General features: G+C 33.4%; 1 protein-coding gene across 1 annotated transcript; it reads left to right on the forward strand.

Moving 5' to 3' along the window:
• Nucleotides 1-2,435: 2,435 nt before the first annotated feature.
• LOC100797592 (exocyst complex component SEC15A) lies at nt 2,436-4,993 on the forward strand. The gene has a single exon (XM_006576585.4). The coding sequence runs from the start codon at nt 2,627-2,629 to the stop codon at nt 4,991-4,993; it is 2,367 nt and encodes a 788-aa protein (XP_006576648.1). The 5' UTR covers nt 2,436-2,626.
• Nucleotides 4,994-15,093: the final 10,100 nt, after the last annotated feature.

Below are 15,093 nucleotides of genomic sequence, written 5' to 3' on the forward strand. Positions count from 1 at the left end.
AATCATACTTTTATTATATTACTTTGCAAAACAAAATAACACATTATATCACTATTATATCCCTTTTGGAGGGAAATGTTGTTGATACCATCCTGTTTACTATGAGACCCCAAGATTTTACCAAAACACATGATATTACTATTATACCCATTATGATTCCCTTCTTCACCCCCACCCTAACCTCTACATCAAAAGCATTCTTCCTCCCGTACTCAACTCGCATTTTCTCCACCTTTTCTATTCTTATTTTGCTATTTTCCTATACTCTTTCTGTTTATTATCGTCCTCTACTGCTAAAGCCAAGTTATTCCATTGTTTGGCATCTCACGATGAAGTTACTTGCCGAAGGTAAGTTCATTGAACTTGCATGTGTTTCGTTTCGTTTTTTATTTTTGTACACACTTGAATGGAAACATATTTTAACTGAAGTTTGATCTCCCAAAAATGCGTTTTCATTTTGTTGTTTTTATAATCAAAATGAAAGTGCATTTTCGTTGTTGTTACTGATAAATAATCAAAACATAAATGAATTTCTGTTTTGGTGCTAAAGGTAATATAACAATCATGAGTTTCTGTTTTGGCGCTAAAGGTAATATAACAATCATGCTCTTTGTTTGTAACTAAATAATAATAGGGTTTAAACATATTTTATTTATAGTAAATGTAGGTAGTTTTCATTTTAATCTTTAGTTTTTTATTAATTTTTATTTTCATAAATTTATTTTTTAAACACTTTCTATTATCATTTAGTGATCATGACATATATTTTGATACATTATGTCAACAATTACTTTGAGATGACATGTAATGTGTTATGTCTAGATACATGACATACCATTAGTAAATGATGATAAGGATATTTTCATAACCTTTTACATTTATATAAACTAAAATAAACAATTTTTTTAGGAATTAATCAAAACCAAAATTTATCATATTTGTTGAAACTAGAGATGATAATAATAATAATAATAATAATAATAATAATAATAATAATAATAATAATAATAATAATAATAATAATAATAATAATAATAATAATAATAATAATAATAATAATAATAATAATAATAATAATAATAATAATAATAACTTAACTTTTATATATTGTCATTGTAAAGATTTTTATATTTTTAAATAATAAAAAATAATCTTATATATGATTTTATGCTTTTAACTAATAAGAAAAACATCTTAATATAATAATTATTACATGCATGCATGTTCTTAAGTTTAAATCCTGAGTGACTGTATTAAATACTAAACAAAAAATTGTTACGTATAATAATCGCCTTTGGTGCTCAAGAAATTAAAGTATCTCCAATAAAGATATATACATACTAACTCTTTACAACATACTACCTCTTTACAATAAATAATTAAAAAGTAACTAAACTTGCCATATAATCTAGATATGATAGTAGAAAAACAATGCATTCTAATTAAATAACAGTAATTTTAAATTTCTCCTTTTTTTATTTTTCTTTTCTTAAAATGCCTCCCCTCTCTCTCTCTATATCCCTCCTACGCTTATCATGGGAAACAGTTTCTGAAAAAGTTAAAACTTAAATACAACCTCGGATTGGATCCGTGGCATTGGCATTGGGATGCATGGATACGAAAAAAAGAGAGTGCTACTTACGTATGCTATTGCTAACACGTAAACCCAAACCTGCCTGTGTGTGTCTGTGACCAAGAAGGAAATAGCCTCAGCCTCTGATTTCTCGCCGTCACCTACCTTAACACGTACATCAATCAATTCCTCACTTCAGTTTTTCAGTTTCAATTTTCGCTTCTCACTCAGATCATGAATATTTAATTCCTTAATTAATTTCCCAAAGTTAATCTATATTCTGAATATCTGATCACATAATTATTAGCCAAATCCAAATGTGTCAACTGAAACTTTGCATGCAGAAATTGGAGGGGGGGGGGGGGGGGGGGGGGGTTGATTGTTTTTGAGTTTTAATTTCATTATTCTTCCTATTTTGTCTATGTTTTAGTTGGATTGCAGCTCTTTCATATTGAGTTCTAAATCCCTTTTGCGTTTTAGCTAAATAGACTGTTTCTAATCTCTAAACCAAATCCTTTAGTGATTAGTAGAATATTTTCTTTTTGTTTAATTAAACATGTTGAAGTGATTTAGTCTTGTAACTTGTAATCCACGAAAATGGCTTGTTTAAATTGATTGGTTAACACTCTATTTTGTTCATGGTTGTTGTTGTTTCTAGTGGCTCATATGATTATAGAAGAGTTCCTATTTTAGGAGATATATTTCATTCACATGTTCACTAAGGGAGTGCAAAAGAAGGAATATTAGAAAATTTAATTGTATGTAAAATAAAATGAAAGAGGGGAAGATTGGTAAACGAATAGCCTCTTTTTTTGGTCTCTATGGATTCACAATACCCTAACAGTAAATTCTGTGTTTTTATATTTAAGAGTAAGGTTGTGAATAGTAGAGGGAGGATCGGAGGAATTTTACATCTCCATTGGTCTCTATAGGCAATTTAGGCATTGTGCTCATATAAGAATTACTGTAATCTAATAAATTTGTGTTAGGCTTGGTTTAGTATTTGGCTTCTAATGAGCAGAGTGTTTTCAGATTACAGGGATTCAAGTGACAATGGATGTCAAAACAAAAAGGAGAGCTCATGTAGAGAATGGCGACGAAGGAGAAGACTTAGTTCTAGCTACTCTGGTTGCCAATGGTGATGACATTAGTCCTCTTGTCAGGCACGCCTTCGAAATGGGGCGGCCGGAGGGCCTCCTACGCCAGCTCGATTTTGTGGTGAAGAAAAAGGAAGCTGAAATCGAGGCAATGTGCAAGACTCACTATGAGGAATTCATCCTTGCAGTTGATGAACTTCGAGGCGTGTTAGTTGATGCTGAAGAGCTCAAGAGTGAGCTCCAAAGTGATAATTTTAAGTTGCAGCAGGTTGGAACTACCCTTCTTATCAAGCTTGAGGAGCTTCTTGAATCGTATACCATCAAGAAGAATGTGACCGAAGCTATAAAAATGTCAAAGAACTGTATAAAAGTGTTGGAGCTTTGTGTCAAGTGCAACAATCACATTTCTGAAGGCCAGTTTTATCCTGCACTGAAAACTGTGGATTTACTTGAGAAATGTTACATTCAGAATATTCCTGCCAGGGCTCTCAAAAAGGTGATAGAGAAAAAAATACCTTCCATAAAATTGCACATTGAGAAGAAAGTATGCAGTCAAGTTAATGAATGGATGGTCCAAATAAGGAGTTCTTGTAAAAAAATTGGGCAAACGGCGATTGGTCGTGCTGCACAAGTTCGCCAGAGGGATGAGGAAATGCTGGAAAGGAAAAGAAAGGCTGAGGGATTAAACATTTCAGAAGTTGATGATCAAGCTTATAATTTGGTGGTTGAAGAAGATGAGGATTCTGCCATGAAATTCGATCTCACACCTCTTTATCGCGCTTGTCATATTCATAGTTGCCTGGGGATCCTGGAGCAGTTTCATGACTATTACTATAAGAACAGATTGTTACAATTAAATTCAGATTTGGAGATATCTTCAGCTCAACCTTTTGTAGAATCACATCAGACATTTTTGGCTCAAATTGCAGGGTACTTCATAGTGGAGGATAAGGTCCTGAGGACTGCTGGTGGGCTCCTTGTACCTGATAAGGTTGAAACTATGTGGGAGACTGCTTTAGCAAAAGTAACATCAATGTTGGACATGCAATTCTCTCATATGAACTCTGCCACACATCTTCTCCTAGTTAAGGATTATGTTACACTTCTTGCCTCTACTCTTAGACAATATGGATATGACATTGGCCAACTTCTTGATGTGCTTGATAATAGCCGCGATAAATACCATAGGCTTCTTTTGCAAGAATGTCAGAAACAAATTGTTGATGTTCTTGGCAAAGACTCATATGAGCAAATGGTGATAAAAAAGGATACTGATTATGAGAATAATGTTCTGTCATTTAATATTCAAACATCAGATATTATGCCTGCTTTTCCATATGTTGCACCATTCTCCTCGATGGTACCCGATGCTTGTCGCATTGTGAGATCCTTCATCAAAGGCTCTGTTGATTACTTGTCTAATGGTGTACGTACCGGTTTCTTTGATTTTGTGAGGAAGTATTTGGATAAGTTCCTGATAGAAGTATTAAATGAAACTTTACTTGATACAATCAATAGTGGAAATATCAGTGTGTCTCAAGCAATGCAGCTTGCTGCCAACATAACTGTTCTTGAAAGAGCCTGTGACTTTTTCCTTCGACATGCTTCTCAACAGTGTTGCATCTCAGTTCGATCAGTTGAGAAGCCTCAAGCTACTTTAACCGCGAAGGTGCTACTCAAGACTTCGAGGGATGCGGTTTATATTACTCTACTGAGTTTGGTGAACACAAAATTAGATGAGTATATGAATCTTGTAGAAAGTATCAACTGGACTTCTGAGGAGGCAAAGCCAAATGGAAATGACTACATAAATGAAGTGATCTTTTACCTTGATTCACTAATGTCTACAGCGCAACAAATTTTACCCCTAGATGCTATGTACAAGGTTGGGACAAGTGCAATTGAACATATTTCCAATACAATTGTGGCTGCTTTCCTTAGTGATAATGTCAAAAGGTTTAATGCAAATGCAGTTATGAATTTCAACAATGATCTTAGGATGTTGGAGAGTTTTGCGGATGAGAAGTTCCATTGTTCTGGCTTGGCTGAATTTTACTCTGGAGCTAGTTTTAAGAGCTGTATGATAGAAGCACGACAATTAATGAATCTTCTGTCAAGTAGTCAGCCTGAGAACTTCATGAATCCTGTTATAAGGGAGAAAAACTACTATGCGTTGGATTATAAGATGGTAGGCTCCATTTGTGATAAATTCAAGGATTCTCCAGATGGGATATTTGGAAGTCTTTCAAATAAAAACACAAAGCAAAGTGCTAAAAAGAAATCAATGGACATGCTCAAAAAGCGACTTAAGGATTTCAATTGACTAGACTTGGAAAACTATTCTTTCATTTCAACTAGGGTATAATTGTAGTGTTCTTCATTTATGGATGTTAACTTCCGAATGAATAGTGTTTCTGTATTTCTCTGATTCTTTTTTTTTTTCATGTAATAAAAGATCATTTCTGTCTCTAGTTTGTTTCTTTACAATATCATCATGCCTCTTTCACACAAATAAATGCTCCTTCCCACTTGAATAAAGAAGTTCAGAGGGTTATTATCTGTATTTGATTTCATTGTCACTGCATCATTCAGAGATGCTGCAATGTATTGATAGATCCCAACACTGATTACATGTATGAAGACAGATCATGCTAATCTATTTTGCTTGTGGCTTTCTCATTTCAATATCCTACACTTTTCTAACTGTCTTAGGAAAATGGTGGTGGCCATTGAACATGTTGCAAATTATACTCAAACTGGCTTGACATTATTGTCTATAAATATATTTTTTCCTAGGTAAGGAAATCAGTTTTGTATGATTTATTTATAGCATCTTGTTATTTGTAATATATTGATAGAAACTGGATCAGATTAGCTAGTAATGGAAGAGTGAATCTTTGATGAAGAACCCAATGTCCCAGCCCTGCCCAATGCAGTACGGTAATGGGATTTGGAAAGCTTTACAAGAATATGGGCTTCCTTTACAAAATATTTTCCCTTCCCTCTCTATGTTCCCCTCTTATTTATTCTTTCAGCATTACCTAACTAGATAACTCTCTAATTATTCTATTATGAAACTATGAGAGGGTTACCTATCATATATACTCACATATTGTTGTTGAACTTTTAGCTCAAGATTGATTCTGCTTCTTAGAGAATGTATTTCATGTGTCACCACTCACCTCTGGTTTAGTCAAGGAGACTTGTATGGTTGTTGGTCAGATAATTGACTCTAGAAATATGAGGAATGCTCATGTTATTTATGTTCTTTAATTATTTGGGACAAAAAGGGTTTCTCTTGTAATGTATAACTTACCATGGCAAACCAGTGTCAGTACATTTTTTTCCTCTCCCACTCCCTCCAAGTTATTAAACTAATTTCTGATTTTAAAAGTTAGGTGAAAGGAGAGGAATAAAAAATGAAGATAGAGATGGTGTTCTTTTGTTTTTGGTTTATAATGGAGTTATGGAATTAGTGACTTGGTGTAGCTTTCGAGTGGCAGATATTTTAAAATAAGTATTTTAATATAGATTTTAGGAAAAAATGAGAATACAATCAGTCAACACGGTATCATGCTTATTCTATGTACTTACATGCAGTGGCGGAGCCAGAAAAATTATAAAGCCTGGGCAAAAATTTAAAGATAGCAAATTCATAAAATATGGATAAGTGGTGAAGGCACGCAATTTCTGTTAACATGTCAAAAGTGCCAAGGAAATTAGGAATCATTTCCAGTCAAAAGAACATAAGGCGTGCGTGACCTAAGTCCGCGATATCCCTGTTTGAAACAGAGAGACAGACAAGCCAGAAAGTAACCAGAGCAGAGACCCAATTGGCAGAGTATATTTCTACATTTTACTAAATCCATGTGAGGATAATGTCATATTGAACACAAGCATCTTATTAGTGTGCGTTTGGATATATATATATATATATATATATATATATATATATATATATATATATATATATATATATATATTTGTAAAATTAATTTTGAATCAACGTGAATTTACGGAAACGGGAGTTTTGTAGTAACATAACTTTTGTTTGGATAACAAATAATATTATCACACAATACTGTTTGAAGTTTGAACCAAGAGTTGCCATTTATCTGTACACTGTAATGCCATAATTTGATGACTGAGGCCACATTAGGATATCCAGTGACCTGCCAAATAGAATGTCATGCAATAGATAAAATTATAATTATTATTAGAATATTCTTTGATAAAAGTGGAGAAAAATTTTAAGTTTTTATTCCATTATTTGAGAAAATAAAATAGGAAGCAAATTACTAAACAATTAGTCAGGTTATTTCATTTCACAAAATTTTAAACAATTTCAAGAAAATATAATAACTAATAAGTGAGATGATGAGGAAAAAAGAAAAAAAAATAGAAAGGAAACAAGATGGAATCGATTTTTTTGATATAAAAAGTAAGTAAATCTTTACAATTATCCTTTCATGAATACAACTATAAAAAACAATGCATAATAGCAATGAAGAACAAACTTAAATTCCTATGCATCTATTTCAACCCTTCACTACTAGACTTATCTTAGTGGATTAAAAAAAAATGATTTGAGACAACATTTCCATGAGCAAGGAAAATAAAAAAAAGAATAAGAAATAAAATAAGAAGGCATTGGAACTATTTGAGCTTATCTTTTTGAGCATCTTAGCTCTGAAAAACGTGAAGAACGACTTGTATGTGCTAGTATTGCAGTTACGTTAATACAGCCCATTAAGAGCCCGTATACCACAAGTTCAATCCTCGGTCTTCAGAATAATAGCCCAAAATATGCTGTTACAACTTACAACTCAAATAATTTTTCACTTTTACAATTCACTTCTCAACTTACTAAGTATGCCCCCCTTTTTTATATTTTTTATTGTAAAAAATATCATTTTGTATAAAAATAATAAAATTCCTATCTATGTCTTTGGGCCAGAGCCTGGGCAATTGCCCAGGGTAGCCGGGCCTTGAAACCGCCCATGCTTACATGTATATACCATTATACCAAGCAAAAACAGAAGCAAAAAGGGCGGAGAGTGAAAAATTGGGAGCAACAAATGCTAAAGGAATATTCCTGACAAATCCTTTTTTTTTTTAATCTGGCCAGAGAAAAAGTTAAGATTTGATATCTGCATTGAAAACAAAGATTTAGTTTGATAATTGTATGTAATGCTCTAAATCACTGAGCATCAATCCATTCCGGGATGGAACTTTAAGGAAATAATGGGGTCACTCATGAGTCTCCTCTCTATTCTTTTGTTGTCCACTATTACATGATCGAATTCCTCTCTTGTTCATCTACTTGTTTGAGCTTATTTAAAATGTGATGGGTGCTCTACAGCAAATGGACTAGCATGTATCTAAAAACTAAGTGATTTTTGTTTGTGGTGTTGGACTGACTACCTTGTAGCTTAATTCTAGATTTCTTCGATTTTTAATATTTTGAGCTAGTATGAAAAATAAATGTATTGGGTTAGAATTGTGTACAAAATGCAGGTGAACGTCATTCTCAAGAATTTAAGCTTAGTTGTGAGAGCATGTGAAGTTTTGTCCAAAGTAACAATAATTTAGAGGGAAGTAATCTTGCTCATGTTCTTGAAGTTGGGATTTAGAAAAAACCTTCATATTTTCATGGTTGTAAGTGGTTATGCCTGATCTAGTGCTTATCTGTGTGATAGGCCCCATGAGAAGGTTATGAATTTCAAAATTATAAGTGGCTATGCATATGCAAAGCTCACAATCCTTTACCCATGGAAATTTAAAATTTTATAGATGCTACTGACTGATCATAGTACTGTTGATTCTAACTCTGCCAAATAAAAAACTCCGTACCCCACTGCCCAGAGGCTCTTCGCTATGCGAAGGTATGGGGGAGGGATGTTGTACGCAGCCTTACCTTTGCATATGCAAAGAGGCTGTTTCCGGATTCGAACCCATGACCAATAAGTCACCAAGGCACAACTTTACCGCTGCACCAGGGCTCGCCCTCAACTCTGCCAAATACTATCAATATTAATTCTTAATGCTTATTTGTTTATTTATTAAATTGAAAGAATGGAATAAAGCAATTATCTTAACATTTAGTTATTGAAACGTTCTTTATAGAAAATACTGGTGAAAATCAAGTATGATGATGACTTCAAGCATTTGTGCGCTGATACTTGATTATACATCAGAATCTGCTCTTTTAAACCATCCTGATTTCAACTATAGCAGTCTTTATCAGCTCATTGCAAGATGTTTAGCTTCACCAGAACAGGTGAATTGTGAATTCCCTTTCATCATTGGTAACATAAATTTTGTCAAAGTGGTATTATTGATTCCAAAGATTCTGCTGCGCAATGTTGCTAGGTATAAGCAATAAATGATATTATTTTGCTTCAGTAATATTGCTCCCCTTCCGTTGTCTATGGTGAAGATTTGCATTAAAATAATCTTCATTTGTTATCTTATCTCTCTTTACTGCTATCATAATTGCATCCCAACATCATCCTTGCCATATTTATTCTTATGTTTGATGATTCCAATAATGTGACTTTTCACTCCAAATAGCATAACAGGCTGTGTTAGCAACTTTGGTGATATGATCCTTTGATTTCAAAATTCTTCTGTCTCTTTCTCTATATGAAAAAGCAAGAAGACAACCAATTACAGACCCCAATGAGGTAAAAAACCAGTTTCATCCCTTTTCCTCTGTTATTTTATGACCCTTTTTTTTATTGACAAGGCTGCAAACTTAAATTTGAAATCATTTAAGCAGGTAGAGGAAGTGTTTTCATCAGGAAGGTGAAATGTGGAAGTTTCTTTGAGGCATTCAGCAAGACCAATTGCAAAGACACCAAGCGTTGTTTGGCAGCAGTGCTCCTTATCAATTAGTAGGTCCCTGCAAGTTTTTTTTTTATATTTTTATTTTTTATTGACAAAATGTTAGTTTTTTGTGAGTGTAAAATGAGAGAAAATATAGAGGGATATATAATAGACTGAAATCCCGTGACAGAATAGACAACTTTAAATAAACAGGTAGAATTGATTATACATAAGTAAAGGATATTCAGTCTCCCCTAAATCAGATATCATGTCCTATCACATCATTATACATCTGAATGTTAGTTTTGTTAGCAAAGATGATCGAACCCGTGATCTTTCCTCTCTTCCTTTCTCCCTCAACCATCTAACCCACCTTATATCTCCTAGGTCCCTGCAAGTGAAAGTGTTCTAGGGAATGGTCTCACTCTCAACATACCTGAGATCCATGTGGCATGAGTAAAGGTTAGCAGGAACAAAAAGATATCTTTCATGATAATACACATTAAAAAAAAATGAATTTCTCTCCAATTCAATGATTCATTGTAATCCAGAACCCACTGTAAAGAATAACACAGAACAGTAAATATCTCTTAATCGCACTGACAAAGTCGAAAGAATAAATAATAGTTTGACATGAATGGGGAAAGAGAATACTGTAATAACAGATAGTTAATGTCTGCATAAGTAATTAATTGGGTGAGTGTCTTTGACAAGAATTCTTTTTATTTATATTTACCAATATTTTCTTCCATTTTATTTATTTATTTACATGAACTTTTCTGTCATAATTGACTTTGATTTCAAAATTTCAGAAGTGCAACTTGGCTTCAGAATACATGGCTTAAAAGGAGCAAGATGCAAATGGAACTCATAATACTTGTAGCATGAATCATGGAGCCACAAACATGCTAAGACATCTTAAGGTTTGTGCAAAGAACTCACATAGGGAAATTGATAAGTAGAAAACAATTTCACCTGGGAAACAAACTAAGATGATAGTACCCTTTCTTTTAAGCTTGTGGAATTCAACCAAGAAAAATATAGAGAAGAGCGTGCTAAGATGAGTATCGTTGTTGAAAAATCTGAGATTCAGAGGCTTTATTATTTCTGCTCAACCTCAATTTAAAATTCTCAATTCTATGACCATTGGTAGAGATTGCATGGAGTTTAAATAGGGAGAAGAAAGTGAAAATAAAATATATACTATCTCTCAACTAGTAAATGGTATCATTGACTACTGAGACTTGAACTTCAATTCAAAATAGGAATTATATGTGTGACTGCTCACTAAATTGATGGATGGTTGGAATTACACAAGAAGATTTTGAGTTTAGGATTCATTGCTAACCACAAGAGGGAAAAAATAGGTATAACTATAAAGAAATGCTAGAAAAAGTAGGAGATTGCCAAAATTTGTGCTATTGCAGCCGATAATGTTAGTTCTAACAATTTGGCTCTATCATATTTGTCTCAAAAAATTAGCCCTGAAATTGGGACTATATTACTGAAAGGAGACTATTTGCACATGAGGTGTTCTACCCGTCATATTTTGAGCTTTTTTTTAACAGTAATATCATAATATCATTCAACTTCTGAAACAAGATGAAAGGTAATTATCATGAAAATAGTATCTCAAAACTATGCTCTATACCAGTACTCATGTACAAAGTCATCCTACTCCATATAGTCTTCCTCATCATCACCTAAACTATGCTTATGCATCGATCAATACACAAACAGGGATTCTATCCATCTTAAAAATTGAAAGAAATATCAGTAGATTCTGACAATATAGCTCTGAATTCATCTCCACTTAGGGTCTCTATGATCACCCTCACTGAGTTATTGTTGGCACAAAAGATTTCTATAAAATCAGACAACGTAAAAATGCTCTCAAGAGACACTTTAGGTAATTCTCTAGAGAGAAATCTGATATTCATTCATTCAACACAGCTGCAGTATGCTAGCTGGTTTATATAATACAGTTTACAAAAGTCATAACTGAAGTTACTTCTACCAAACAGCTTAATAACTCATCTACCCATCATAAATACAAAGTCTAATAACACACTCCAACAAATACTAGTCACACCACACTTACTTAACACACACTTACTACACTGCATAAAGCATAATAATAAATGCACATCAGAAAATCCAGCAACTACATCAGAAATTTCAGTGCATTAACAGTTATCAATGTCCTCAGCTAGTTTCTCTGACATTTAGTTCCTAGCCAGCATCCTTAGTACCACATCATGACCTTGCACTGCAGGATCAGTCAATGCCCATGGTCCAATCTCTGACATGCCAAACATTGTTACCATCTGTCTTGCTATTTGTGTAATCTGTTGCAAGTCCCCTGCAGCTCCTGTGGTTATCTCAGTTTCACCAAATATGACTTCCTCTTCTGCTCTTTCCCCTAACCCTCCAACTATTCTAGCAAATAGTTGGTTCTTAGAGATGAGGGATGGATCTTCACCTGGTATGAACCATGTTAAGCCACCAGAATTTTGCTTTTGCCATCAGTCATATGTTGGGATGGGCCTAGGAAGATCCAAATATGCTCTCAAAATTAAATGTATAAGAGATTATAAAGGATATAGTTAGATATTTGTAGTTATAAATCATAGTTTTATTTTAAATAATGAGATGTTGACCCATGGATAAATAGTATCCATTGATTAACATCAATTAGGGCTATATATAAACGTATCCCTCTTTAAGGAAAATCATTCAAATGAATGAAATATCTCAAGTTTTATGTTATTCTCTTCAGTCTTTTATAGCTTTTAGTAATCTTTTAAGTTAATTTGCAGTAGATAGAAAATTGCTTTTTATCATCATCTTGGTTCCTTCCTTGCCTGCCACAATGCGATCTACGGAGTCATCAACTTCTTCCATTGTGATTTTATCTTTGCCCCTTTCAACTGGCAAGAATCACGGCTTGATTCATGAGGTTTGCTAGGTCTGCACCACTGAATCCCGGAGTTCTCATGGCAATGACACTAAGAGAGACATCCTTGTCAAGCTTCTTCATTTCAGTGAGCAACTGATTCAATGTTTGCTCTCTTTCATCATTTCCTCCAACTATACCTGTACCTCTTAGCCTCCCTACATCATCTATTTCATCAATGAACTTACTTGTATCTAATGTATTAAAAGAAATAGATTGTTGCATTGCTAGAATGTCTGCTTGTAAGTATGTTAAGCCATTTCCATCTAAAAAATCCGCAAGTTTTAAGAGCTGCCTCAATGTGGCAAAATATATCTTGTTATCAAATGATTATACTTGATGTGATAACAAGGAGTTTGGCTTCTCTGCTGTCTCTTTTCAAGCTTTTCCTGTACTGTCCATTCGAAACGATACCATTTTCATGATTTTTAAAATTAAATCACAACCCTAAATATTAACACAACTATTATGCAACATCATTTTGAATGGGCAATATAAGGACAGCTTGGAAAGGGACAGAAAAGAAGCCAGATTCGTTAACAAGATGGAACTCCATCTATTTAATATAGGAGGTAGCTGAGAAGTTTGAAAAGATTTTTAACTACCTTGAATTTGGGATGTTTTTTCACTCTCTTCATTCCTAATTATAAGATTTTTTAAACATATTTATGCTCATTGAGAAAAGTAAAATTAGTTTAGTTAATTACATTAAATATATCAATTATTTATAATATCATTCCAAAGTTACCTTTCCTTCTCTCTATTTATTTAATTATTTTTTATTAATGTTTGGAGAGAAAATAATTAAGTAAGGATAGGTAGGAAAAAAGATAATTAGTGAATCTAGAAATTAATAAAAGATCTTATAAAAAGAAATAAATTAATTTCTAAAAAACATTTTATAATTAGGAAGAAAGAGAGTATGTGATTCCCTTGATAATGAAGGAGGATCTCCAAATGTTGATTATTGGAACTGTGTATGTGTATTTATTAAGTGTCTACAGAATTTTTACGCGCTACACTTTCTTTCTCTGGTTTCTTGCATGTTAGTTCTAACTCGTTATTACGGAAGTTGGTTAAGATTCAAAATGTACTGAGATCATGGATTGAGAGCGACGATTTAAGGATGCAATGGATGCCAATTAATGTGTTGTCGCGTAAAATAATTAACTGAACGAATCGGCTAAATGTTTCAACATGATCCCAAAATAACTCAGGTGATTGATACCGAGAGGGAGAATCAGTCTCTCGGTAGTAGTGGATTATCAAACTATTTTAGTAAGTTCTTGGTTTAGGTAAAAGTAGAAAAGATTGAAATTTGCTTGAAAATTAAAGGCAAAGTTCTAAATGAAATGCGATAAAAGTTGTAAAGGTAAAATTCAAATACAAGGCGTTTTTATCCACTTAATTAATCACGGTCCCCCCCCCCCAACATAAACAACCTAAAACATGGCTCAAAAGCCCTACGGTAACTTCTATCCTAATTTGGTAGACTATAGATCTAGTTTGGCTAACAACTCAATGGATCATGGTGGGTCCTCCTAACTGATTGTGGCTAGCAAATTCTCTTATATTTCCAGCTTGCTCCTCAACATTCAGTTCCTTCAACTCTCATGTTAATCTCTTTTCCTATCTTCCCGGGAACGAAATCTTCATTTATTGATCCTCCAAGCATTTGTGATAACGAAATCTTTTTATCCCACTAGATCTCATTAACCGACCCATATCTAGTTGGCTACCCAACTTAAAAATGCACTGTACTCCCACTATTGAATCAAGCCATTTTCATTGTAATTCGGAAAGCTCATTTTAAAATATTAGTTTACATTCTGTAATGAATATTCCAGATAGGATGACAAAACGGGTCCGTCCCACATAGGAGTGGGTTGGCGGCCTAATCCATCAGAGATGACAAAAATAAAAAAATTTAGTATCTTATTTCATAAAATTAATCTAAATAAACAAATTTAGTTTGAGAACGTAAAACATATCAATTGTTTATCATAAATTTGATTCATATATAAATTTTTGTATTAGTATTAGAGAAATTGAATTTATAAAATAATATAAAAATAATAATAAATATGTATTTTGATTTTTGAACAACACTATAAACTTAAAGAAATATAAAGTGGAAACCAAAAGCCTAAACACCTATTAGCATTTATATTTTTTAAGAAATATATATGCATGATGGACCGTCCCGCCTTGCTATTGGCCTATTGGATTAGCCGGACGGGCTTGCCATAAGTCATCTAGTGCGTCGCCAATTTTTGCAGAAGGGGGTGTAAGATTCAAATACCTAAAAAATCTCAATCAGGTAACTAACTTAGCCCATACCCATTGATCCAATACTCACTACTTACTAGTTGGACAATTACTTAACATATCTTATTTTTGACTTGGTGAACCCCCAAAATTCTTAATATCCCCTTCTTACCCTTCTTCTCCCAAATAAACCTCCATGCCTACCTTTCTTCCAAACATCCATGACCACTACACCCCATCACCACCCAAAACCACCACCTCAACCACCACACTGCATGAAACCCACCATCACCATGCACGTCATTGTAACATTTCATTTTTTTCGTAAATAAAATTTTAGAGAATAATGATGTTTCATAATTAAATAAATA

This window comes from Glycine max, chromosome 3, assembly GCF_000004515.6.
Source record: "Glycine max cultivar Williams 82 chromosome 3, Glycine_max_v4.0, whole genome shotgun sequence".
Classification (NCBI taxonomy): Eukaryota; Viridiplantae; Streptophyta; class Magnoliopsida; order Fabales; family Fabaceae; genus Glycine; species Glycine max.

Excerpts from the sequence above, each read along its gene's own strand:
- LOC100797592 (XM_006576585.4), top strand. The coding sequence starts at position 2,627 with ATGGATGTCAAAACAAAAAGGAGAGCTCATGTAGAGAATGGCGACGAA.